Here is a 27,070-nt window from a genome sequence, read left to right as displayed (position 1 = left end):
GGCTGATCGACTAATTTACATATACTTTTTCGATAATTTTTTTTTAATTAACTTTTTCGATAATTAATTTCGCCAATTTCAATCGATTTTGTAAATCACAACAAATGTTTAAAAAAAATAAAGAAAATAAGAAAATGAGAAAAGGTGTGGAATGAAGATGTGCGGGTAACTCGGAAGTGTACTCAGCTGAACTCACTGGGCCATATTCATTTATTCAGTGACGGACAGTGTAGTCTCCCACCCTTAATCAAACTTGCTATTTCTCTCTGCAAATCACCCCCAATCTCACAACCCTAGACCGGAAACATCCAATTCGGTGAAGAAATCAACAAGAGGATGGGCACTTTGGGAAGAGCTTTCTACGCCGTCGGATTCTGGGTTAGGGAAACCGGCCAAGCCCTCGATCGCCTCGGCTCCCGCCTCCAGGGCAACTACCTTTTCCAAGAACAATGTAATCTTGCAATCTCCCTCCTTTGCTTTACCCAGTAGATCGTTTTTTAGCTCTCTGCTGCCGGCATTTTTATATTCATCTAGTTTTCGGTGAAAAATGAGGTCGGGGTTTTGAAGACTCGGTTTTGAATTTGCGAATCGAGCGAGGCGCTGCGGTTATGTTTCGGTGAGGTAACGATTAAGCTGTGTGAGAGAAACCTTTGATCTAGGGAATGTGTAAGACGGTGAAAGATGGGTCTGAATGATGGAATGCAACTTTTTTTTTTCTTCCCCTACCCGTTTCTGGGTTTTAATTTAGAAAAGTAGATGACCTAAATCAGAAGTACGTTGGCTCCGCGAGTTACCGTTTCTACGGGTCTGTAAAGAAGATGGGATTGTGGAGGAGGGACTAATCCATACCTCATCTTTGTAACCTGCTAGTTTAGCGAGCATTTGCTCTAGGCAAATTATATATTTCTTGTATCTTAAGCTCCCCATCTTGTTGACCCTTTTGGTGTTGCTGAATCAGTGTCATTTCATCGGTTACTGAAGTCTAACAGACCAGTCACTTTTTTCTCTTGCTTATTAAAATGCTAACCTTTTGGAGGAGTGGAGATAGATAGAAAGGGTGTTGACGCAGGTTTGACATGGAACCACATAACTATAGTTTGTTTTTCAATTTCTTTTGTGCCTCTATGGAAAGAATGTTGTGGTGATTTATCATAAAATCCACAGTGTATCTGTCTTTCTCTTTGCGCATGTATAGATAATTGGATGTAGATTAACATTTGTGTCTATTCTATTTGTTTTGTTAATCTTAGGATATATTTAACACACAACAATTTATTTCCAGTGTCAAGGCATAGAACACTCATGAACTTATTTGACAAAGCCCCCTTGGTTGCTAAGAATGCCTTTGTGGCCCCTAGTGCATCACTGACTGGGGAGGTTTATGTTGGACCAAGCTCCTCCATTTGGTACGGATGTGTTGTCAGAGGTATGGTCTTTGATGAATCAAATGCAGCTTCTTGCCATGTTTTAACTTGAATATGATTGCTGTCTCTGTATATAAATAACTACTACTCCCTTTGTATCAAAATATAAGATGTTTTAAGCTTTTACACTAGGACCAAGAAGTACTATTTATTACCACTAAATTTTAAGAACTCGTTCTATTTTCTCACTCTCTAAACTTAATGTATCTCTTCATCTACTCCATACTTGATCAATTTAAATAATTTTTAATACTAATTATAGTAATTAGAGTCTAATGAGGGGATAGAAAGTGGAATGTAACCAGTATTTGGTCAAGTAAATAGCAAGTATTTTACTGTAGCATGTTCTTCATGCAGAGTCATCCATGTATTCTCTCATTAGACACTGACCTTTCTTGAAGTCTTAGCTATTGGTGTATACGCTGATACCCTGAGCTATTTCAAACCCAACTAAAACCATCCTGTGTTAGATGAAGGTCACGTTAGAATCCATCTGATAGGCCATGGACTCAAAATGCTCTATATTTCATTTTGATGTATCTGAAATGCTTATGGTTCCTACTTCCTATTCAAATGTGACTATTTAATGATCTTTTGTAACCTTTTTTATTTTGAGGTCTGCTGACCTCTTTGGTTAGTAATCTTTAGCTCATGGATTGACATCATCCAAAATAAAAAATATTAAAAAAATAGAAACATAAAAGTTTCTTCAGCGTTCCATTTGATTTCAGCGAGCTTCTTAACCATATTAATTTTCTATTTCCTGTGGTGCTTTGTTTTTTCTTATTATCACTGAAGTGTCTATGCAATTGCTTGTCTTTTGTGTCAAGTTCCCCAGACTCTTCATATGTTCATTGATGATATACAGAGGAAGCTTAAAATCACATTTGTGAGGACATTATTGTTTCTGTTATTCCTTACTTCATCGTGTACATTCAGTAAATGGTCTGTTTGGGTCAAGATTTGATGGAAGAGAATGAAGAAAGCCAACATAATGAATACCAAAATCTCTCATGTTATTAGCCTGAGTGGATAGTGGTGAAAGATGGAGTAGCATTAACTATTATGCTTCTATTTGATATTTTCTTCTCTACAAAAAATTCAATTTCTTAAACTGAATAAAGAATGTTTCCGGCACACAAGTGCAAGGTTTAACATAGTGAAAGTAAATACAATCCATCTGGATGTGTTTTGGTTGTTTGTGTCATCGCTGCTGGTTCAGTCCTAGTCTTTAGGCATGGTGTGCTTGTGTGATATTTCTCTTATTCAGGTTGAAATGGTGGCTATGCAGGTGATGTGAACAGTGTTAGCATTGGAGCTGGAACCAACATACAGGATAACTCTCTTATTCATGTAGCTAAATCTAATCTTACTGGGAAAGTCTTGCCCATCCATATTGGGGACAATGTTACTGTTGGTTTGTATCGTCAGACGACATTCTCAGATAATATTTCATGCTCTAAATTTCTTGATCCCGAGTGATAATTTGCACATTGGACTCTATAGGGCATAGTGCTGTCTTGCACAGCTGTACCGTAGAGGATGAAGCATTCATTGGTATGGGTGCAACATTGCTTGATGGGGTGGTTGTTGAGAAACATGCAATGGTCGCTGCTGGAGCTCTTGTCAGACAGAATACAAGAATACCCTCTGGAGAGGTTAGTAAGACACACTGATGAGCGAGTTTATTATCTTGTCTTATGAAAACGGAAAAATATGCATAGAAGTGTCACTAATTGCGTGAAACACTATCTTTCTGGAATTCATGTTAACATATCTTAATAGCTGCTTAAACGTATTCATTAAGGCATTCAGCATCCTTTCATGTTGGCTTCAAATCAGTGACTTAAATTGCAACCCAGAGTATATCTAAATAGTGATTCCATTAATTTAACAATATTGACCAATTAAACAAAGAGAAAGGGTCGTTTATAAGATGCCAATTGAAGAGTATTTTCTGAATGTGAGCTTTCAATACCAGATATGGGGAGGAAATCCAGCCAAATTCCTGAGGAATCTCACAGATGATGAAATCGCTTTCATATCTCAGTCAGCTACCAATTATGCAAACCTAGCAGAAGCTCATGCTGCCGAAAATGCTAAGGACTTTGACAAAGTAGAGCTTGAAAAGGTACTTCAGAAGAAATTTTCTGGGCAGGATGGAGAATATGACTTAAAATCGGGTGTTGTCGGTCAGGCATAACCAGAACTTCAGATCAATAAAGGTTAAAGAGCTTCCTAATATGGAACACGTTCCCGCTTTGTTTTTTTTCTTTCTTTTTTTGTTTCCGATGGATTCCAAGAAGATGCCTGAGTATTGCTTCCAATAAATTCTGGGGCCAGGCTGAAGTTTCAGAGGATCAATCCTGGTACAAAGTGTTTCTTATGCACGACCCTCTTCGTCTTCCGCTAATGAAACACTTAGATATTGCTTGTTCTTTTCATGATTATCTGTTTCAACTTTATTAGTTGCCCTTTCTTTTGATATATGGGGGGAGACATCAGGTAGATGAGTTATCATGTCTGAGAATATGATATTGGGTTACAAGAAAAATCATACATGGCACGAGTAGCCTATGAAATTGGTGTATTCTTTTAGCAATAATGGGAGGCATCATTCCATTGTTTTTTGCTGAAATCTTGATAAATTTTGACACTATGGTAACATTTTCTTAGCACAAATATACATTGCTGGATATGTGCTGCTTCTGCTTCTACTCACTACTCTCAACCCTTAGACCTATAATCACGCCTCAGCTCAGCTCTAGTAAATACTCCCTCCGTCCACAATAAATTTGCCACAATTTCCTTTTTGGTCCGTCTACAAAAAGTTTGCCACTTCCATTTATGGTAGTAGGGTCCACACATCTCCACTCACATTTAAAGTGGGACCCTCACCCCACTAACAATTTTCTTCACATTTTATTAAAACCCGTGCCATCCAAAATGTGGCAAATATATTGTGGACGGAGGGAGTACCATTTTGCACTCAGCTGGTGGCAATTTGAGGCATTTGATACATAATAAGTGAGTTTTCTTACATATTGTTAGTTTGTTGCAGTATTTACTGTTCAACTTTGCTCTTAATAAAACTAGAGCATAATATATCACAAAAGAAGCTGGTCTATCTTAAAGGTGATTCCGAATTACATAATTGCTGTGATTTTCTGATTGGAGTTTATATTGCACTGTGACACTAACACCATCTTGTTTCCTTACATTTGGTACTCTGTGATATTGAAAAACTGAAATGGCTTAAAAGATAGCATCATTACACTGCAAGATAGTTTTTGTTTAATTCTTGTAGGATGGTGATGGGGGAGAGGGAGTGATATTCAACATAATAACCGCCGACTTATTTGAAAACAGTAGACCAACACATCTTCACGATGTTGTGCACATTCTAGATTCAATCACATTTGCCATTCTCGCCTGCTGTCATGTGTTTTTCCTTGGTTATAGAATGCAACTCTTTTTCTTGATTGTCAATGCCAGTATGTTTTTCCTGGGAATTCAAAGTGGATTCTTTGTTTTCTCCATTGGTGTGGATTTGAGTAGAAAACGGCAGCAATCCTTTCTCTCTGCAGCTGTCAATGGCTCCTCTAAACATTTCCTCTAATGTGTACTTGAATGAGAACCCCATTCCTTCCAGTTTCTTGGAGGAGAAACTCACCACAGGTATGTCCTTGTCAATGCCTTCAAACCTGTCCATGAAAACACAATCCTCTTCTTCTGTAAATTTGTCTTAAAATTTAGAGTTCAGCCAAATCTGAGACTGAGCTTACTCAATGGGGATATTGTATTCGGGCCAATTTTTTCTGATCATATTTGCTATGTCATAGATAGTTGCATCATGTGAGGAGCAAATGTATCTCCCCTCTGCTGTAGGGTGCTCGAACAAGAATATATGGGCCTCACATAGATCATCTACATGGACAAACTGTCCTTGCTTTATGATGGAGTAGTGAGCTTCATTCCCTAGTTAAATTGAGGAAAATATTAGTCGAAAGTCGTCTTAAACTGTACACAGACACCAGATACATGAAATTCACCAGTAATGGGGGAGAGGGCTGTGATTAAGCTAGGTGGGAATGCAGACATGAAGAAGGGTCCAACCACCACTGGTGGTATGATGCTGATGAAGTTTATGTTATTCTCTTTAGCTGCTTCCATGGCTGCTTTCTCTGCCAAGATTTTAGACACAAAGTACATCTGCAGGAAAGAAGAAAAATTTAGTGCTAAAAATAGTGAATATCCCCACCAACTGCTGGTAGAAAGAAAAACAACCCACCCATCCAGTCATTTTCTTGGAGTATATGAATTCCAGATCACTCCAATTTGTTTCATCATAGGCAGGCTTTTGGTGTTGTTCAACATTCAGTGTCCCAGCTGAGTTTGTGAATATTATTTTCTTGACAGTTTTGGCTTTGGCGCATGATCTCATTATGCTCAACATCCCATCAATTGTAGGCTTGATCACTTCATTCTGTTGTTGTAGATGCCATCATTTCAATATTAACACATGTAGAATTACAGAAGAGAATCTTCATACCTCGGGATCATCGGATTCGAAATCCATGGGAGTGGCCATGTGAAACACCCCTTCACAACCTTGGACTGCTTCGTCGTAGCTTCCATCAATGTTCATGTCTGCTTTCCACAGTGTCAAGTTTGTATCTGCTTTTGGTAACTCTATTAGGGGTTTTACCTTCTTCAAGTTCTCTGCAACCACAAACAATATCGTTATTCGACCTTTATAAATACTACACTCGATGAAATGAGTATCTTTTGGTGGACGACTGGCTATACCGGGATCACGAACAGTTGCACGAACAATGTAACCACGTTCCAGGAGTCTCATGACGAGCCATGACCCGATGAAGCCGGATGCTCCGGTGACACATACGGTGGTGGATGGAGGGGTGGTTTCTAGCGGCATTTTTACAAAGTGATTTGATGCAGTGAATCTTGGGATATATCCAAAAATGGTGAACAAGATTGTTTCATTTATAACATGCCATATATCACAATCCACATAGTTTGTTGTATAACCACGTGACTTTACTCACCATTCACCGATTCACGCACCCAAATTTTGCTGGGTAAAGTAGTTTCTTCTAAACGTTAGTAGCTAACAAATGGAGTAATTATTACTTCAAGTTTTACTTTTCTCACACGAACCGAATTTGTTAGAGCCCACCCACAAATAGTAGTTATTTAAATTATTTTTCTTGTCAGAAGAAAAAATATTTTCACGTATTCTTTATTTTAATAACATTTCGCATGATTTCCCCCTTTTGAGCATGTTTTACGTCTTTTGTGATTTAATTAATGCACTAAAATTCTAATAAAAATAGTAAACCTTTTGGTCCAATTATTGGTATGGACTCACTCACTCTTCAAGCGTGGGGATGGATGGCTCACCACCAATAAGTCAACAAAGGAAAACTCAGCCTGCAAATCATGTACCCAACTCTTTCTATTATTCATTTTTAAGTACTACTCCATATTTTATTAGTCATGGTGATTGTACGCTATCCCCATTCAATTGCATTTTTTAACAATTGTTAATTATAGAGTTTTCGAAATGATTTAATATATTAGAATCCTTCGTTGTATATGTAAGAGATATATGATACAATTATAAAATAGAAGATTAAATTGTTGAATCGTATGCATTAAGCTCAATATCATAAAACTCAAAATTCGAACTCTCTGTTTAGAAGAATATCCACTCTGATCGGCATTATTACACAATTTCATGGGTCCCCACCAAACAATAATTTATCACATTTACATTTAATTAAAGAATGGATGAGGAGATTAAATTATAGTAAGTAGGAAGAATCAGTCGATATATACCTACTATAAATAATGATTACTTAGTAAGCCAAAGAAAAGGTCAAAGCATGACTACTATAATCAGAAATTAAGAAACATAAAAAATAGTGATAAGATGCTATCATATATAGAAACAGCCTCATCGCCAAAAACCTATCTTCACTCTTCACCAACCTCTCTCATCATAACCGTTGATAAAGGTCAATGTTTAGAGGTCTGAGCATACGGCGGAACCGGCGGGGCTATGAGCAGCTGGGCGACGGAGACGAGGCGTCGTTGGTGCCTAAGTTGAGCAGAACGAAAAGCTTGCCTACCACGAAAGTGAACAGCTCTCCGAAAAGGATAGCTACCGCGGCGGCGAAAGAAGCGAAGAAGGCTGGCAAAGTTCACCCCTTTTTCAGTATTTTCGAGACGAAGCGGAGGAAGAAGGCGACGGCGAAGCCGGAATTCTCGAGGTATTTGGAGTATGTCAAGGAAGGAGGAGCATGGGACATGGCCGCAAACAGGCCTGTTATGTATTATACATAATCATAATATTTTCTATCAATATTGTTTTTTCAGTTAATTAGCTAGCTTCAAATATATGTTTCGACCACTCACATACTCATTCTCACTTTTAAATTTTTTGGGTGATTGTTATTGTCACAATTATTATTTCCTAAGTTCACTGTATCCTTGGTTTTTGATTTGGACTTTTGTTTCTATAAGTTGCATTGAATGGGAGGATGTATGTGTGGTTTAAGAAGAGCAACCCATTTTTTCAAACTTTAATAACAAATGATAGTGGTTATCAATCATTTTCTTTGGTAAGGGAAGAATAAAACACGATGAGATTCGATTATCTCTTTTAATCACTATTATTTCAATTTCTCCCACCTTCTAAATGTTCACTGCTCGTAAATGTATTTTGGATAATATCCACAAAATTTAAATTAGAATATCACAATTGCACTAGCATATTGCGGAAGGGGTGTAGAATCAAAATTGAAAGAGGAAAAATAGGTGGACTGGTCTAATTCTTATTTTATTTTATTTTATTTTATTTAATGACACGACCGGCCATATCTGTAACAGTATGATGATGATTGGCTTTATTTATTGTGTGTGGAAGATAAAGAGCTAATTTAGTTTTCACACGTTAAGCCAATTGACTGGACCTCGTCGGAACACATGAGTTTCACTCAATAATCTAGCTTTGACATTCATTCATTTAGGCTGCGTTTAGTTTGATAGATAAATTTATTCATGAAAAAAGATGAATAATAAGAATTTATACTTTGAAATATTTCTTTTTTTTTTCAACATTTGACACAAGAGCATTTTTCCTTCCTTATTTTCACTTCAAGGGTGGATAATATTATCACACCAAAAATGAAGGGATAATATTATCCACCCTTGAAGTGAAAATAAGGAAGAAAAAATATTTTTGTGTCAAATGTTGGAAAAGAAAGGAGACATTTAAATGCATAAATTTTTGTTATCCATCCTTTTCCATGGATAAATTTATCTATTAAAGTATACACAACTTTAAGAAAAAATATATATTTGGAAATAATGAACTTTAAAGTTAATACTATAAATTAGACATAAACAAATTCAATTTTTTTGAAATTATATACTCACTCCGTTCACGAAAATATGTCCTAAGAAAGGGTGGTACAAATTTTAATAAAATTTATGTTATTTATTTAGTGAGTAGAGAAAATGGGCCCACAAATTAAGAAAAGAGAAAAAAAATTAATAAAATTAATGAGTCGAGAAAGAGGCCCACAAGTTAGTAAATGGAGAAAAGGAACTAACAAATTATTATTAAAAATAAATTAGGACATCTTTTATAGACAGACCAAAATGACAAATTAAGACATTTTTTCGTAGATGGAGGGAGTAATTTTTTTTAAGATGCAAGTTATATATCATATCAATAAAGGTAAATATGTATTATAATAAATTAATTAAATTCAATAATTAAACTAACATAAATTAGATCAAATAATTAAACAAATTAAATTACAATCTATACAACATTGCTGCTGCTTATATAAATTGGTTTCTTGACTTTCACAGTTACTTTAATTGGGTTGGGTGGTCGAACTTGACTTCTTCAATGACTTTTATTTTATTTTGTTCACTGTAATTTAATCTTTTGGTGATGTTATTGCATCATCAAATTGTTGTTTAAAATTAGACTTGATGAAAAAGTAACGTTGCCGAACCCCAAGGAGACAAATCTATAATATAGCTCCAATGAGCAAAATCAAGTATTTCCTCTGTCTTTAACTTTTAATATTTATCTTCTTTTTTTAATATTTCATATTTTTGTATCTATTTCCATTTTTAATAAAAATAAATGAGATCTTTACTCCACTTTAATTATTTTAACATTTACATAAAATATGAGATCCTTATTTTACTCACAATACATCCAATCATTTTATTAAAACTCGTGTCATTCTCAATTAGATACTAAAAATTGGGACGAATGAAGTATATATAAAAAGTGAATATTTCAATTTGAAATCAATTTTAAATTAATTTTAAAATTGAATGATAATTCTATAGTTATAATAAAATTAAAAATTTATTTATAAATTATATTTTTTCTTTTTATTTTCTTTTCCTTTGTCTTTACCTTGTTATTTTTTTGTTTTATTTCTTTCTAAAATTGTGAAATTTGATTAATTATAAAATACTATTTGATATGCTTTAATTTGATATGTTTTATGCAAATATTTGATTTAAAATATAAAAATTATACTCCCTCCGTCCCATTTATACATATTGGCATATTTGCTTTTGGCACGAAGATTAAAAATAAAGGGTTAAAAGTGTAAAGTGGGTATGAACCACTTATTTTATGTATGTAAAGATGGTAGTACCACATACTATTTTTGGAAAGTGTCATTATAAATGTGACAAACTAAAAATAAAAGTGTGCCAATATAAAAGCATCTTCAGCCCTTGGCGCATAGTGGTGGCATGATCACTATTTTATTAGCAACGCAAACTGCAACTAGTACAGTATAATTGTAACATATAAAAAGTAACCGAGTATCGTATCCTCAGGGACTGATAAACGAAATGACTCTAAGTACTCCTAATCTAAACAATCACAGTATCCAGGCAATCGATATAGGAAGAAGATTTAATCAAAACTAAATTGCAAACAATAGCAAATAAAATTCAGGTAAAGAAATCAAATGATAAAGCAACTGATCCTAGGGTAGTAAAGTCGTTAACTAAATCCACACAATCAACCTATTAATCCTATTTATCAATTTAATTTAGTTATGATGAGAGATCACACATTTAATCAATTACTCTCGTCAGAGAAGCAAAGATCATACATTAATAAATTATCTATCTCCGTCAGGTCTCAAGATAATCTACTAACTCCCAATAGCTCCCTATGATTCACCTATCTTCGTCAGGTCTCAAGGTTAAAATCATATCATATATTCATGAATCCGCTAAACAGTTATCTCCGTCAGGTCTCAAACTGAATAGCTACACATGCAAATTATTGGCCAGATAATCCACAAGAAAATCAAGCGCCAGGAATTATGAATCATAAACTGGAAGACAAAAAGGTATTAACAAATTAATCACATGAATCTAATTAACTATTTACAAACCTAGAATCAGATAAAGAACTTAGCCAGACATAGTAAAAACATAAACATAATTAATAAGAAAATAATTGTAAAAACTGAATTAAATAAAACTCTGAATAAAACTGGAAGAATAATCTTGAATCTTCAATCTTTACAGAAATCAAATCCAAGCTCTCAAAACTGGAAAACAATGAAAAATAAAAGCTAAAGAACTGAAAACTAAAGTTGGGAGCCCTAAATAGGTCAAAAGAAGACTTATATATAGTGCCAGGGTAAAATACAGAGTTTGAACCAAAAAATAACTCTAAAAACGGAAAAACTCGAAAAAATGGACGTAACGGCGACCAACTCGGCGATCGCTGAGTGGGTTGCCGTTTTATGCCTTCAAAATCACTCAAATCGGTGCTCGCCGAACCTGGAACTCGTAGTGACCTAGTTGGCGATTGCCGATTTTCCTCTTCAAAAAGTCGGTTTTCGGCGACCTACACCGGTGGGTCGCCGTTTCTGGACTTTTGCGCGCGACGTTTTTGTTTTGGCCATATCTTCCTTGTTCAAACTCCGATTTGCAATCCGTTTGCGCTCACGAACTCCTCTCGGGAACGAACTACAACTTCTATTTCAGACAAGTTTTCCAAATTCGATCTCAAGATTCCTGTAAATTCCATCAAAGTTCGAGCAAGTATCATATTTCACGAGATAAAGCAATATAAGCACAAAACAACCATCCAACACTCAATTCCCTATAAAATTGACATCGTATGAACACTAAAAATCATGGAAATATGAGTGTTATCATGACGTTAATTGGTGGTCACTACCTTAGCGCCATCCCTCTCAAGTGCATTGGTACTATAAGTTGCGCTAAAATCTTCATTTCCAATTAATCCTAATTTTTACTCTTTTAATTTAAAAATCAACATTTCATTAAAATTAAAAATTCAACATTACATTAATTAAAATAAAATAAAATATTTAATTAGAATACAATAATAAAAATAAAAATTACACTAATTTTATAAGGCTCAATTGGACCAAAACGAGACGTTTTGCTCCAGCTTCACGATCATGATGAATGTAAGCTTTCTTCTTCACTCTCCTTCGCCTTGGAGGGTTTTCTAGCTGACCAATTGCATCAACAATTTGGTAAAATTGTGACACAAGTTGGGCGAACTCTTGAGTATGTCGCTCGTCGCCGCTTGGGGATGATGAGGACGAAGGTGGTGAAGATGACGATGAGGATGAAGGCATTTTGCTAGAGAGAAAAAGAAAATATGGAAGAAGAATGGAAGAAATGGGAATGAAAATGTGAAGAATGGGGATATATATATAGGTATTAAAAAAAATAAAAATAAAAACGAAGGCATTGTTGCATTTGCAGTTGTCCTTTCTCAATCAGCCAATGATCTCTTCTAGATTTTTAAATAATTTTTTTTGGGCGCGTGCTTATCACGCAAAAGCCCATTTTTCCTTCGTGCCTCGGCACCAATATTATTGCCGCCCTCGAGCCATCTAGTTGCGCCACCTTCCATTTCATGCAGCTCGATCCGGCACCAAGGATCTGGGCTGGAGTTGCTCTAAATGGGACAGAGGGAATATTTATTTAAAGATTAAAATTAGGTAAATACCGCCAAAATCCCTATAGTTTCCCCAAATTCGCATTTTTCCCTTGACCTTTAAAATTTCTTGTTAAAATCCTTGAACTTAATTTCGTTTTTCGTTTTTCCCATAAAATTGATCGGCAATTTAACTAATGCTGACATGGCTGTCAGAAAGCCACGTAAGATTAAGTTGTCGGCGAAGCAAACGACATAGTTTAAGTTATAACGTGAAACGGCGTAGTATTATGTCTATTTAGGGAATTAAATTAAATCCAATCGAAAAATTGAGGGCAAAATTGAATCATTCTCAAATTAGGGTTCTTGAGAAAAAAAAACACCCAATCCATGTCTTCATCTTCATCTTCCCACTGGAACTTCAGCCGACCTTCTCCTTCGTCTTCATCTCTCATCTCTTTACAGATCCCCTCTCATCTCTTCTCCTCCTGCCGCGGCGATCAGGCCGCCGACCTTCTCTCTCGCTAACCCCTCTCTTCTCTCTTTACTCAAGTGCCCTTCTTCTCTCTATCAAACACGCCCACACATCTGGACCTACGCACACGGACACACAAGCACGAGGCCGCCGCCGCTGTATCCTTGACGATGAGCGTCGACCTCGTCCTTCGTCTGTACTCCCTCAAACTGAAACACCCTTTGAATCCCCCTCTCTGTCCTTCACGCGAGATTTTAAGGTCAAGGGAAAAACGAGAATCGCGCCAAACTTCAGGGATTTTGACGCTATTAGGTTAGATGCAAAACGACGTCGTTTAACTTCTAATTAATCTACTCAGCATAAGTGTGCCACGTTGGTGACACGTCATCTAATTAATGGTCGAAAAACGTCACTAAGGAAAAAACGAGAATCGGAGCAACGGTCAAGGATTTTAACAAGAATTTTAAAGGTCAAGGGAAAAAATGCGTCTTCGGGGAAACTATATGAATTTTGGCGCTATTTGCCCATTAAAATTTTAAAAAAAATCCCTCTCCTCTCTTATCTTTTTGTTTTGAATAAATCTATTTTATAATTCTTTTTTATTTTTATTTTTATTTTTAACTTTTTTTTGCCTCTTCATAATGTCAATATTATTATTGTGAATTCTTCTTTATTATTTTTATTTTTTTAATATTCAACTCACATATATTCAGTTAAATGAAGCTAATTTTAAAGGCCATGTGCAAAATGCAAATTTGATGAAACTTTGTGTATTTTTCTGCTATTAACCCAAAAATATACTATTAAACTATATGTAAATAGATGATATTGTACATCTTAGAATATCATATTGACACACAATCGATGCTCATTAATTTATACTTGTTTTTTGATTTTTCATAAATCTATATATTTATACTCATTATCAATTAAACTTAACTAGTTGAATCTTTTTTAATTATTAAAATACAAAGTTAAAAATTAATATTTTTAGTTTTAGATTGTTTATTGAGTAATCAGTGTGAATTAAAAAAATTGCATTTACTTATGTTTCAATCATTTAATATTTATATTGATTTACTTAAAATATTGATTCAATTTTAATGCTTACCGTGCATCAAATGGGTGGGCGTACTAATTTTAATAAATATTAGGTGAGTATATTATGAGTGAAAAAAGAGGATCACTTAAGAGTGAAGTGGAGAAATAATGATGAGCCATATTGATAAAGTTGTAACACAAAGAAGCGCAGCTAAGTTGGTAAGACGCTTCCCCTCCAACCAATAGGCCGAGGGTTCGAGTCACAAAGAGGGACCATTATTAATCCTATTTTTAGAAAGAAAAAAAAAGGTTGTAAATAAATATTGAAAGTGAAGACAAAAAATAAGAATTTAATGGTGAAGTCATGTAAAAAAATAGGTTGCATATTCTTGCGAAATAGACGAAAAAAGAAAGTGAGCATACTATGCTGGGATGAAGGGAGTATAATTTTATTTAACTTAACAAAATTCATACAAATTTTAAATTTTGTATTAAAGCTATTTTACTATATTTTTTTTTCTTTCTCATTTTGCTATTTTAATCAGTTTCCCACCAAATTTAGAATTGAAGTGGCCATCTGAAATGATGTTATCTCGCTCATTTTACTATCTTTGTAAAACGATATTGACGAATTTGAACACTTAAAATTTCAAACAACCACTTCGGCATTAAGTTTGATTGGGAAATGAGTGAGATAGCAAAATTTTTAATATAAATAAAAAAGTGAGTTGGACTTTAAAAATATCTAAATTAAAATAGTAAATTTAAAAACCATGAACTAAGATAAAAATTTAAAAATTAACCAGAATTACAATTTTGCCTTTCACATAAAAAACTTCAAAATTAATTCGAGTTTTTAAACTTGAATTTCACAACTAAGATTATTCATAATTGAAAATTATAAATTTAAAACTCGAATTCACAATAAGTCTATTCCTAATTGTGAATAGGGATGACAATGGATCCTGGACCCGGTCCAGATCCGTTTTTACGGATCTGGATCTCATTTTTTTGGATCCGACGGATCTGGGCCGGATCTGGATCTCATTTTTTAAAACGGATCTGGATCTGGATCTTAAAATTTTAGATCCGGATCCGACCCAGATCCGACCCGTGGACCCGTTTATTTTAATATATATTATTTATTTTTTATATTTAATTTAGTAATAATATTAAATATATTAAAAATTAATAATAATACACAAATTAGAATTGTAAACCCTAGTTTCTATTTTATCCATCTCTCTCGGTCCTCCCTCTCTAGGTCCTCCCTCTCATTTCTTAAAATGCGTCGGCCTCTCCACTCCAGCCGCCAGGTCGCCGCCCTTCCTCTCAATCCAGTTCGCCGGCGAAGGCGAAGCTACAGCCTCCCTGCAGTTCGTTCCAGCCTCCTTCACCCTGCGTCCCTGCCTATCTCCCTCCCAGCCTCACCCTGCCGGCCTCCCTCGCAATCCAGATCGCCGGCGAAGTTACAGGTCGCCGGTCTCTCTCTTTTACACTATCTGCCCAACTCCCTTTCACACCCTCTCTTTTACAGCCTCAAAACGGCCTCCCGACTCCGTCAGCTTTACCATCTCGCCGCTGCGCCGCACCATTCGCCACCGCCATAACAGCCAGAGCTTCATCTTTTACTCGCCGTCGGCCGGATGTAGATTTCCACCATAGGATGCTCAGAATCTAAGGTTGGCCATTGATGTGTTCGAAATTTGTTAGATTGAGGCATTGATGTGTTCGAAATTCAGCCATTTTGTTAGATAAATTGTTAGATTTATGACTATATTTGAAACTTATTGTTAGATTTGTTGATTTGACAGCCATTAAATTGTTAGTTTTGCTAGATAAATTGTTGATTTCAGCCATTTTCGACAGATTCAGCCATGTTTATGTGAATTTTTGATTATTTTTTTAATTTAATTTAAAAATATTAGATCCATGGATCTGGACCCGCGGACCCGCGGATCTGACGGATCTGGATCTGGATCCAAAAATTTTAGATCCGCGGATCTGGATCCGGATCTGGATCTGATAGATAAAAACGGATCTGGATCTGGGATTGATGAGATCCGGTCCAGATCCGGTCCGTTGCCATCCCTAATTGTGAATTCGAGCTTTAAAACTCGAATTTATAACCAACACTAGCGATACAATTGTGAATTTAAGAACAATAACAATACAAACTCATCTCCACAACAATTTGACAACACACAACCTCAAATATTTGATTAAATCGACAATAATTTATCCACAAATTTCATTTCGTTCGCTATAGAAAGAGAGAGAGAGAGAGAGATTCACAGATCCCCTCTGCTCCGTCGGCATATTGATTCTCCGGCTGCTGTCGCAACAACTGGTTGGGGGGACTTCATGTAGACCGTCGATGTTGGTCGAAGCTTTGCCTCCTACATGATCATTCGACTTTTAACGATTCTGCTCGCAACTTCCTCCTCCCTCCACACTGCGACCTTTCATTTCTCTGTGCTCTTCAAATCAGTTTAGCACGCTGAATTAATGCATAATATTTCATTGATCAGATCTGTTGAATGTTGCATTGATTCTATTTTTTAGATCAAATCAGATATGTAGCTCTCCCGGGTACACCTTCCATCCCCGTGCGTGTCACAGGCTCACAGCGAAAGAGAAGAAGAGTGTATTGAAAAAAAATAATGGTAGAGACAAAATTATTTTCTTGCATAAAAATTGGTTAATTTTTAAGATTAATGCTTTTTAGTTTTTGTTACCGGAATGGATAATTTTGTATATGGACATTCTTAAATTTGGCACGTATAATGAAAAGTTTTTGAATGTTTAATAATTGATGTATATAATCAAACTTAATTAAATAGCTCAAATAAATTTAACCAAAGTTCCAAAACTCAATTGTAGTTCGTTAAAAGAAAGAAAGAAAAAAAAATTATAGCTGAAAACAAGATAAATTTGAGTCCTGCAATTTATCGAACCAATAAAACACAATTCATTATTTTATTTGAACCATATAATACTACAGATAACACAATTTTCCTACAAATTAGACAATACTCACAAAATGGGAAACGGTGGTGGGAGAAAAGAGGCATGCGCCGATGAAAAATAAGAGCAGAAAATTCGCCACCACCCGCACACTAATTTCAAATTTCAACATACTTATTATTCAAGAAAAACTTTTCTTGGGGAAGAAGAAGAAGAGAGAGAAAGAGTGTTGTATCCAGATATCCCGTTCTCTCGCTTTGCGCGAATGTAACACAGCTCATGGATCCATCCTTGGTGTGCCACGCCATTAAACCTGCACGGATAAATCTACAATTATTTATATGAACGCCTATATCTTGTTCCCTTCATCAAGGGTTCCGTCTTGTTTCTTCTCCGGCGGTGAGTTTCATTTCCTTTTTATTTCCATTTGTTCTCGCTCAGATGAATCGATCGTTTCGACGGTTTGCTTCGCGGGGATTTTTTCTCAATGCGAATTTTATGGTTTTTTTTGGCGGAAAGTTATTGTCTTCGGATTTGGGGTCATCTTTTCGGTGTATTGGGGTGAATTTTACGGTTTTATCGTCGGGATTATTTTATTTTTTGCTTTGAAGATTTAGCTCTTACGGTTATTCGGATTTGGTGTTATATGGGGTTTAGCAAAGAGACAAAAATAAAAACAATTCAATTCATCAATATTTTTTTAGCTTTGAAAACGCTCCGTTATCAATTAAGAATGAGCTAGAGGCTGTGAATTTTCTTATTTTGATCGTTTTCTGCAGATAAATTTGAGGATGGAATTGGTTTAGATGAATTTATGGGATAGGTTCCTCGAATATGTGCTTAGCATTTCCTTTTTGTTGTTGCGGAACCTTTTAGTACCCTTTTTTTTGGGGGTGTTGCTGGAGCTCATTTGTGACTTCAATATTATGTTTTCAGTGAGAAATGACTTCATTAGTGGTTTGATGTTGTTTGAAGTCATGAATATGTCTTTCATTTGTCTGTGCAGATTGTTTGATGCTGGAAAGCCATGCCGACATTTACAGCTATAGCGTTTGATAGACTGATAGAACCTGGAGCTGCAAAGTCCATGGTGCAAGCAAGAAATTCTCCTGACTCAAAACTTGAGAGGAGACGTAGCACTTCTAACACTATTGAAATTAGGGCAATGGATGCTCCTAGCTCAGTGGTGGAAAGGGGATACGGCATTCCTCCAAATCCAAAGTCGGAGAGGGGAGTTAATGTTCCCACGAACCCAAAGCTGGACAGGGGAGTTAGTGTTCCTCCTAATACAAAGCTGGAAGGGGGAGTTGGTGTCCATCCTAATACAAAGCTGGAGAGGGGAGTTAGTGTGCCTCCGAATGCGAAACTAGAGAGGGGAGTTGCTATTCCTTCTCATGCAAACCTTAATAAGAAGAATAGTGCACCCACTACAACCGTTGTAGATAAAGAGCACCATTGGACTCGGATCTCACCAGCACTCTATGCCACCCCCGAATCGACCCCGCTTCCAGATTCCCCATCTTCATTTCCCCCATCACCTTACATTATTAATCACAAGCGACGGGGCCCACGACTCATGAAGAGTTTCTCTGAATATGATGTTACAAGTTGGAATAATGAATCTGATGAGACCAAGGTGCATGAGAATGCGAGTAGTGCTGAAAAAGGTGTACCAAGTGTATGTAAGGATGACATTAGTGTTCCTACAGAGGTCATGGATTCTACCACGGATAACAAAGCTAGTCCTTCTGGTACTGGAGATGCCAAAGAAAAGGATTTGACTGGTGTTTATAATGGCAAACATGGAAGCAGTACATTTGCAAATAGTCCAGTGGGGCAAAATGGTGTGACGAAATATGGTGATGTGGTTGGTAGTCCAGTTGATCCACAGGACTCAGTGAGTCTTAAGGGCATTGGTGAAAATGAGGGTAATGGTGGAGCTGGACGGTCTCTGAGTCAGTCAACTCCACTGACTGAGTTCTATGATGCTTGGGAAGGTGCCTTCTTTTTACCCCTTACTCTTCATTTTTATTTTTCTTGCTCCTCGAGTATATGGTATACCTGGCTATTAAAGTGAAATGCAGATTATCTCGTTTTTACTGATTATGTCAGTACGTGTTAACGTGGCATGTTTTTCTTCTGCAATTTAATAATATATGAAGGCATTCTCACATAAGTACATTGCTCTATGAATCAAATTAAAACATTTTCTTCATAAATAGAGGAAAGCTTCATTTTCCCCATTTTGGAGATGGTTCAGATGGGATTGTGGGAGGGTTGAGTGAAATAGAGTATTCTTCTTCTTATTATTATTAACTTTCAAATGCTGTAATGTGGTTATTTCACTAACTTGGACTGAGCTGTTTATGATTTGGTTGTGTGGTCGTGACTCAGAATTGTCGACAGAAAGTGGGCAGCAGCTTCCATTGCCTGATATTGAAACAGATCTGCGAGAAATGAAATTGACTTTGCTGATGGAGATTGAAAAGAGGAAGCAAGCAGAGGAAAACCTAAATAATATGCGAAGTCAATGGCAGAGGATCCGTGAACAATTATCTCTTGTGGGGCTGAATCTTCCTGTTGATCCAGCCGCTTTGGAGGAGGGTGAAGAACCTGCTGATACAGCAGCTGAGATATGCCAACAAGTCTATCTTGCCCGTTTCGTGTCTAATTCAATTGGGAGGGGAGTTGCAAAGGCTGAAGTTGAGATGGAGATGGAAGCACAAATAGAGCTAAAGAACTCTGAAATTGCTCGCTTGTGGGATAGGCTTCATTACTTTGAAGCTGTGAACCAGGAGATGTCTCATAGAAACCAAGAAGTCGTAGGTGAGTTTCTAAAGCCATTCTTTTTTGCTTTGAGCTTAGGTTTTACCTATATTTATTGCATAGAATAACATGGACAAAAGAAGTGTTTGCTAGTTTCAAATACTCGAGTTCATGTTATCTGCATATGCAGCCAAGGTAAGACCTGGTTCTTTAATTTTTTTATTTTATTTTATGCAATAAGTGAAACAAACAAAAGATAGAGTTCTCTTGGAGTTTTACTTATATACTTAAATACCTACATATATATATATATAGGGAGAAGATCAAATGAGAATGGACAAATGATAATGAATCTGTAACGTTAGATTTTTAAATCCTATGGCTGATATTTATCTAGAGGGGTGAATATTTACCTGGGTTCGAATCCTGGAGGGAGCGAAAATTTTATCAATTTATTGAATTTCGTATATATATATATTGGTCCAGTTATAACAGAGGTATCTGCCCTAGCTTTGACATTCTCTTCATATCCCCATATATCTTTTTTGTCCTATGCATGTACGTGTACCATGGCTGGTTATCGATTCATGATATTCTCACCTATTGTTAAGTCTAAGCTCGTCATCTTCTTCAATCTTCCCTTCCTAATTTCTGCTATATTACCATGCAAAAGATTCTTTAAGTTGTTTGTTATTGTCTCTCTATATCCTCATCTCTATCATATGGTTTTTGAAATCAATGATTACTTTTGATTTTGTCTTAAAGATGTCTTACATTCATATTTGTATCGACTGTTTCTATATATTTTCAGATAGATATCCTTTATGTGGTTTATCTTTCTACTCTATCATGCATATTTATGTATACAAAGCAGAGAATTAACCCCTCAAAGAAAAAGAAAAAGAAAAAGAAAAAAATAGTGTCACCGAATAGTTGTAGTTGGTGGCCTTAGAGATGAAGGTATAAAACGATTGGTGTTCATATCGCACTTACTAATCATTGTATCACTGTTCCAAACCAGCCAGACGGTCTCTAACAGCTCAACAAGTGCTCATAGTTTTGTGATGTATGTCTAGGTGTAAGGTAGTCACTTCGTTACGGAATTGGTTTTGTTAGTAAGACCTCTTAAGATGTTCGTTTGTTATAGAATTAACTTAGTCAGGCACTTTTTAGATCTCTGAAGAGTAGCAGTTTTTATGATTGTGAAAATCTTATAGATGTTGTTTTTCCTCTTTTCGATGTTGATGTTAGTGTTCTCATCTCATCTCTCCTGACCTTGTGCAGAAACAGCAAGGCGACTCAGGCAACTAAGGAAAAAAAGACAGAGATGGATCTGGGGTTCAATTTCCGCCGTGTTGACGCTTGGATCGGGCGTCTTAGTGTACTCTTATTTACACAGCGGAAAAGGATCGTCTTCCCAAAGCTCGGCACAAGCTTCGGAGATGGACCGTGGCTCAAACAAGTGAAGTCGACCAGCCACACTGTAGGAATAATAGTAGTCATAATAATAGAAAAACAAGGGGTTAAACACCATCTTGTGAATACCAGCTCTCTGCCTTCCTGTTTGTTGCGCAATCTCTGCTATTGCAGGTTGTATAAATGTAATAAAAACATAGCTACTGACAGCTATATACAGAAGCAATTCAAATGCCAACATATGTATTTTGTGTTTTCAAATAGAGAAAGAATGTAACCGATTGACTTTGCATGTCGATTTTTTTTTTTTTTTTTGTGCTTAAAAACGGAATGAAATTTCTTATATATTTTTGAACCTTAACTCAATTCCGCCAATGCTCAAGTTGGCTAACCCAGCCAACAATTTTAATGGCTGATTTGATATTTCTATAAAACCAAGAATGTCATCATATAATGAAGTACTTGAGGGTTCATCTATTATTGAAGAGATCATTTCCATGCGTCGTCTTGAAAATTTCTATGGGTTCACAAATAAAATTCCGTTTGGCCATTATCAAAGGAAAGTACTAGCATAATGAAACCAGCAAAATGAAATATGGAGCACATGAAATGCCAGAAGTTCAAATACGATGCTGCAATCGATGCCAGAGAAAAGAAGGGTACAAAGATTAGAAGAACATGACGAAAGTAATAGGGTCTTGATTCATGGAACATAAATCGCTAAGAAGAAAAGTTGTATGCCGCCATGTCATCCTCATGCCATTATTTTGGCCGACCTTGCATAGAGGCTGTCCACAACCTTCTCCATGTTTGATATAGTCTCCAAAGTCGCTGGGTAGATTGCGTCAGTCTTGGGATCATCAAATATGATTAGGCATCCAGCACCCTGGTCTAGAGTCCCTGCAAACTTCTTATCAAGAATCATCTGAGATAACTTCTTCTCAACTTGGTGAGATGGCAATTCGATTAATTCAGCAATGTGGGCTATCTCTACTCTTGAGAATGGCTCGATCAACCTGCAGAGATTCTGTTCCTGTAGTGTGTCGTAGAGGGCAGAAAGGTGCCTGTGGACAATGGGGTCTTCATCCAACTCATTCTTGAAATTCTGCAGCGCAGTCTCAAAGAGCTTCAGAGAGCGCTTTGAGTGAGCATCAGCAATGGCTTTCATCGCATCTAGTTCTGGCCCTTTATATTGCAAACCAACCTTGGGCGATGATATAATTCCTGCCACATCCTCAGCCTGGTTCACCATAATTTTGCACAGAAGCATGTACTTAAGGCCGTAAATTGCCTGGGGGTCTCCGAGAGTGTTGAAAGCTTCAAATGCTTCAAAGAAGTAGCTGTATGCCGTTTTGTAGTCCTTCTCTTCTGCATGGAGAATTCCACTCTGCAAATCTATGATGCCCTGCTGTGCTGGAGGCACATATACTGCATTTGCTGCTGTTCTTGCAGCGGTAAGTGCAGCCTTGGCTTTGGGCAAGTTTCTCAAGGCGAAATGGAGTTTGCTCTCAAGCAAGTCAATTTCCACAAGCAGTAGCTTGTCATCTAATCTTCTAACCTCCTTAATGAGACCTGAAAGAAGATTCAGTGCTTCTGAATATTCCTTACTTTCCATCAGAAGAGCTGCGAGCCGAGCCTCAATTCGTTGTCGGAGAAAAGTTCGCTTTTCAGCCCTTGTCCATTGCACTATCTCCTTGCAAAGAGAGATTTGGAGATCAGAGGTCCCAGGAATTTTAGCAACTGAATCAATAATACCACGGACGAGCTTTGCAGTTTTTGCCTTTGGGATCAAAGAAAAGAAAGGCCGCAATTTAGTCAGTAGGTTCTGTAGTTCTTCTGCTCGACCAACTTCCCTCAGACGATCTGATAGGTCGGTAATAGCCAATTCTTTGATCTTTAAGGCTTCTGAAGAAGATGAAGGATCTTCAAGGATCCCATAAAGGATAGGGATAGCCACAGCCGCAGTTTTCTCTTTAGCAGCACTAATCGAATCCTCAGTTGCAGGAACATGTTGGGATGACATAGTTACCGCTTTCAGATGGGGGAGGTTTCTGCCAGATTTGAACCCATAGTTACTAAGAAAACCACCACTAAATCTCCAACAATGTCAAAACTAACTAGCAGAACAAAAAAAGTAAATGAAACTGATCCATAAAATCATTGCTCAATGAGACTTCTACTCAGAAATTCAAAAGAGAGAAAAAAAAAAAAAAACATAAAACCAAAATCCGAGGCAATAACAATCTTGTTTAACAGGAAATCAAACAAAAACCAAAGGACATAAAGACAATGAAAGCATTCTCTCACGGTTCCTCAAATTTTCCTCCCTCTATCCTACCAGATCCCATTTCTCCATAAATTTCAAGATTAAAATTTCAGCTGAAGTTATGAATAGCACTGGATACTACTGCTTCAAGCAATTAAACTTCAATTTCACAACTACTTCCACTCAAATATATCAATCAAGAATATAAAATCTCTCAATTTTCAAGTAGGCATTTAGGGTAAGGGGAACGGAACAGAAACAGAAAATTACGAATCCGTAGCACTCGCAGAATACAAACATAAATAGAGAACAATACAATAATCACAGTCAAAATCCAAAACGAGGAAAAGTTACCAGTAATTCTCAGAGCAAATCCACCGCCGGCGAAGAGAGAGAAATTGTGAAGCTTGAAAATTGATTTTTCCAGAAATGATTCGAAATAATTAATCGTGCAGAGGTACCAAATAATTGTAGTGTAAATTTTAGGGCTTATATTTCTTTTAAGGCAACAAATTTGAGTGTTATTCAGGAATATAGGTTTTTCCAGAAAGAGCAAATCAATCATTAGCAAGAACAAGAAAATGGTGTATCTATACATTTCTATGGAGAAGAACAACATCGTGTTTCAGTTAACAACAACAAGTAGCTATAAGGATTCGAAGAACTACAACCGATTCAACGAGCAATGGAAAAGTAGCTATCAGGATTCGAATTTTTTACCTGGTCAATTTCTTCGCCCGTCGACGATCGTTTTCGCGGCTGGGTTTGTTTTGCTTGAAGAACGAAATATCAAGAAAAACAGATATGAATGCCCACTACAATAATTGTGAAGAAAAAAAGAAAAAAAGATATGGGCTGGTCAATGAGCAATAATTGTGAAGAAGTAGTAGTTGTTCCTTAAAGCCCACTACAATATTAAAGCCCACTATAATATTAAAGCCCACCCAAATAAAATTTTTGGGTTTATTATTTAAATTTGATTTTCCACCTTTAGCTATCTTAGCTTTATTTATTTGTTTAAAATCTCATTACCATATATTTGATGACTTCTATAAGTGAGAATGTTATTAATCACGATTTAAATTTAATCACTCAATTTTACTTTCTATTTCTATAATCTCTAATTTCATTTTACAACTTCAATATACTTACAAAAACTAGTATGTGCCCGCTCGTGCGATGCACGACATCATCGAAATTGAACGATAATTTAAATAAATAAATAAAAATGTTAAACATAATATATATATATATATATATATATATATATATATATAAACATAAATGATCTCAATAAAAAATAAATTATTCACAATATAATCTCAATAAAAATATCAATCTGAAAACATTCGAATTTTCAATTATTGAAATAGCAATTAATTGATTTAATTGATAATGTGTATAAATTTATAAATAAATAAATTATGAAATATCAAAAGCAAGTATAGATGATAATGAGTATCATTATGGATCATATAATATTCTAAGATGTACAAAACTATTTATTTACATATAGTATAACTGTAGTTTAATATAGTTTTCGAATGCATATTTATGAGGTCATTTTGTTTATGCTCAAATTTTAAAATAAAGTTACAATGTATACATTTTTTTTTTCAATTGGAAAGTGAAAAAATAAAGGGTTTAACATGAGATATGTGTCGTTCATTTTCCAAAATAAAATGTATACAATTTCAGTAAATTTAAATAAATGTGCTACTAAAAAATTTAAACTCTTCAATTTACTTTTATTTTTTATTTTTAAAGAAAATCGATAATGGTTCTCTAATTACTGATTTTCCAATGAGTAATTTTGAAGCTTAAAAATTCGATTTTTAAGATATACTATATATTAGTTATTTATCTACAAATTTATATTAATATAAAGTTGACCTTAAAAAAAATATTTTTAAGCTAAAGATTTCTAAAATGAACAAATATAAGTTTCATCATTGTAATTGCATTAAACTGATATAATAAAAATATAAATAGTAAAATATAAAAAATACTGATCTATAGTAAAAACATAAAAAATAAAATAAAAAAATATGGAAAAAGGAATGAAAGAACCGTGAATTTTAAAAAATGAGAAATGAGAGAGGAGATAATAGAGGAGAGAGAAAAAAATAATTTGGTGACTTTAAACTATAATAACTTATTGGTTTTAAATTTATTTTTTATAATTTTTACATCAAATTAAAGATATCGTCATTATCTTTAATTTAACATCCATATTGAATATTTTTTTATAAATTAAAGTTGATGAATTTAAAAGAAAATCAAATTGAATAAATATATTTGAATAGTGTTTTCTAAGTAATTAATATATTTTGTTGAATTAGTGTGAACGTGTGAAATGAGTTAGTGGTGTTAATAATTTTTTTTAACCTTCATATTAAAAGTATTATCAAAATTATGAAGCATACCGTGCAATGTACGGGAAATGATTTTATATTTTTATATTTATATAAAATTGATTCCTACTCAATTATTATATTTATAAATATAATAGAAAATTAATTATACTTGAATATATTTGAGCTAAATATTGAAAAATATACAAGAATAAAGAAAAATTCACAATAATAAAAATTGATATTATGAAAAGCAAAAAATGTAAGTAAAAAATTAGAAGTAAAAATAAAAAAGAAGTGAAAAATTATTCAAATAAAAGATAAGTGAGGAGAGAGATTTTTTTTTTAAAAAAATTAATCTTTAAATAAATATAACTTTTATATTTTAAATTAAATATTTACATAAAATATATAAAATTAAAGCTCTTATCATGATATTTAATTTGATATGAATATTAAATATTTTATAAATAGTCAAATTTCACAACTTTAGAAAGAAAGAAAATAAATAAAAAATAAGAAGATAAAGAAAAGGGAAAAAAAGAAAAGAGAAAAAAATATAGTTTATAAATAAACCTTAAATTTTATTATAACTAAAAAATTACCACTCAATTTTAAAATCAATTTCAAATAAAAATTTTAACTTTTTAAAGTATAGATTAAAGAAAGTAAATTAAAAATCAATTTTTTTGCTGCACAAATCTATTTGCTTTTTTTTTTTTTTTTTTGAGACGCATGCTTTCTTAAATTCATATGCAGTTTCTCAATGCATTGCACGTAAAAAAATGCAGTTTTTAGTGCATGCTCCATTTTTTTAGACGTGGGATTTGTAAGTTGTAATTTAATTTAAGTTAATTTAATCCAGTTTTTGTGTATATATAATATGACATTATTTTTTGAAGGAATCACAAAATCGCCATTCAAATCAATTTGAAATTGATTTCAATTTCAAATTGATTTGAAATCAATTTCAAATTGAAAACTGCTGTTTTAATATAGTATAGATTTATAATATTACTGCTATGTATTATAAATTCGTATGAATACATAGACCGTGCATCGCACGGGTAAAATACTAGTAAATTTAAAGCATTTCGTGTTGAGAGGGGCAACTCCTGACTTTGGGCCGTGAGTCTTAAAAAACATACATCGGCCCATAAAAATTTTAAAAGGCCTGATGGGCCAAACAAGACGTGGAATACCGGGAATGCCCTTCCTCACAACGACGTCGTAGCTGTTGAAGACAATTGAGATGGGAAACACAGTCGAACAGCAGGAACAGATAACGTTTCGTTTTTGTAGCTATGGAGTTAGTGAGCTCTCCCGCTCCACTTTGAACTCACACTGACAGCGGAA

At 35.0% G+C, this 27,070-nt stretch overlaps 5 protein-coding genes across 6 annotated transcripts; 3 read left to right on the top strand and 2 right to left on the bottom strand.

Annotated features, from left to right (window-relative positions):
- Nucleotides 1–4,062, top strand: LOC131004646 (gamma carbonic anhydrase 1, mitochondrial-like). The gene is made up of 5 exons (XM_057931346.1): nt 1–451; nt 1,283–1,426; nt 2,716–2,841; nt 2,931–3,082; nt 3,406–4,062. Exons 1-5 carry the CDS (start codon nt 337–339, stop codon nt 3,625–3,627), a joined length of 759 nt encoding a protein of 252 aa, XP_057787329.1. The 5' UTR covers nt 1–336; the 3' UTR covers nt 3,628–4,062.
- Nucleotides 4,063–4,661: 599 nt separating this feature from the next.
- On the bottom strand, nt 4,662–6,418 carry LOC131004645 (dihydroflavonol 4-reductase-like). The gene is made up of 6 exons (XM_057931345.1): nt 6,234–6,418; nt 5,977–6,146; nt 5,716–5,910; nt 5,477–5,636; nt 5,210–5,402; nt 4,662–5,128 (listed from the first exon to the last, which is right to left on the bottom strand). The coding sequence occupies exons 1-6, from the start codon at nt 6,361–6,363 to the stop codon at nt 4,834–4,836; spliced, it is 1,143 nt and encodes a 380-aa protein (XP_057787328.1). The 5' UTR covers nt 6,364–6,418; the 3' UTR covers nt 4,662–4,833.
- Nucleotides 6,419–7,285: 867 nt separating this feature from the next.
- On the top strand, nt 7,286–7,948 carry LOC131004647 (uncharacterized). Its single transcript, XM_057931347.1, has one exon. It carries the CDS (start codon nt 7,470–7,472, stop codon nt 7,791–7,793), a length of 324 nt encoding a protein of 107 aa, XP_057787330.1. The 5' UTR covers nt 7,286–7,469; the 3' UTR covers nt 7,794–7,948.
- An 8,160-nt stretch (nt 7,949–16,108) lies between these two features.
- Nucleotides 16,109–21,386, top strand: LOC131004643 (uncharacterized). The gene is made up of 4 exons (XM_057931342.1): nt 16,109–17,311; nt 17,919–18,909; nt 19,307–19,738; nt 20,963–21,386. Exons 2-4 carry the CDS (start codon nt 17,940–17,942, stop codon nt 21,142–21,144), a joined length of 1,584 nt encoding a protein of 527 aa, XP_057787325.1. The 5' UTR covers nt 16,109–17,311; nt 17,919–17,939; the 3' UTR covers nt 21,145–21,386.
- A 318-nt stretch (nt 21,387–21,704) lies between these two features.
- On the bottom strand, nt 21,705–24,239 carry LOC131004644 (26S proteasome non-ATPase regulatory subunit 11 homolog). Of its 2 annotated transcripts, none has more exons than XM_057931343.1 (2): nt 24,081–24,239; nt 21,705–23,145 (listed from the first exon to the last, which is right to left on the bottom strand). In XM_057931343.1, the coding sequence occupies exon 2, from the start codon at nt 23,115–23,117 to the stop codon at nt 21,849–21,851; it is 1,269 nt and encodes a 422-aa protein (XP_057787326.1). In that variant the 5' UTR covers nt 23,118–23,145; nt 24,081–24,239; the 3' UTR covers nt 21,705–21,848. The 2 variants fall into 2 exon arrangements, with proteins under 2 accessions (XP_057787326.1, XP_057787327.1); XM_057931344.1 differs by having other exon boundaries at nt 23,715–24,161.
- Between the last annotated feature and the right edge of the window lie 2,831 nt (nt 24,240–27,070).

The sequence above is a fragment of the Salvia miltiorrhiza genome, unplaced genomic scaffold (assembly GCF_028751815.1).
Source record: "Salvia miltiorrhiza cultivar Shanhuang (shh) unplaced genomic scaffold, IMPLAD_Smil_shh original_scaffold_447, whole genome shotgun sequence".
Taxonomy (NCBI): Eukaryota; Viridiplantae; Streptophyta; class Magnoliopsida; order Lamiales; family Lamiaceae; genus Salvia; species Salvia miltiorrhiza.
The sequence above is the reverse complement of the archived record's forward strand: the minus strand, read 5'-3'. Positions and strand labels throughout refer to the sequence as shown.

Excerpts from the sequence above, each read along its gene's own strand:
- LOC131004646 (XM_057931346.1), top strand. The coding sequence starts at position 337 with ATGGGCACTTTGGGAAGAGCTTTCTACGCCGTCGGATTCTGGGTTAGG. Across the intron at positions 1,427-2,715 it reads GTACGGATGTGTTGTCAGAG|GTGATGTGAACAGTGTTAGC; the intron begins GTATGGTCTTTG and ends GTGGCTATGCAG. Across the intron at positions 3,083-3,405 it reads CAAGAATACCCTCTGGAGAG|ATATGGGGAGGAAATCCAGC; the intron begins GTTAGTAAGACA and ends TTTCAATACCAG.
- LOC131004645 (XM_057931345.1), bottom strand. The coding sequence starts at position 6,363 with ATGCCGCTAGAAACCACCCCTCCATCCACCACCGTATGTGTCACCGGA. Across the intron at positions 6,147-6,233 it reads TGCAACTGTTCGTGATCCCG|AGAACTTGAAGAAGGTAAAA; the intron begins GTATAGCCAGTC and ends TTGTGGTTGCAG. Across the intron at positions 5,911-5,976 it reads TCGAATCCGATGATCCCGAG|AATGAAGTGATCAAGCCTAC; the intron begins GTATGAAGATTC and ends CTACAACAACAG.
- LOC131004647 (XM_057931347.1), top strand. The coding sequence starts at position 7,470 with ATGTTTAGAGGTCTGAGCATACGGCGGAACCGGCGGGGCTATGAGCAG.
- LOC131004643 (XM_057931342.1), top strand. The coding sequence starts at position 17,940 with ATGCCGACATTTACAGCTATAGCGTTTGATAGACTGATAGAACCTGGA. Across the intron at positions 18,910-19,306 it reads GTTCTATGATGCTTGGGAAG|AATTGTCGACAGAAAGTGGG; the intron begins GTGCCTTCTTTT and ends GTCGTGACTCAG. Across the intron at positions 19,739-20,962 it reads TAGAAACCAAGAAGTCGTAG|AAACAGCAAGGCGACTCAGG; the intron begins GTGAGTTTCTAA and ends GACCTTGTGCAG.
- LOC131004644 (XM_057931343.1), bottom strand. The coding sequence starts at position 23,117 with ATGTCATCCCAACATGTTCCTGCAACTGAGGATTCGATTAGTGCTGCT.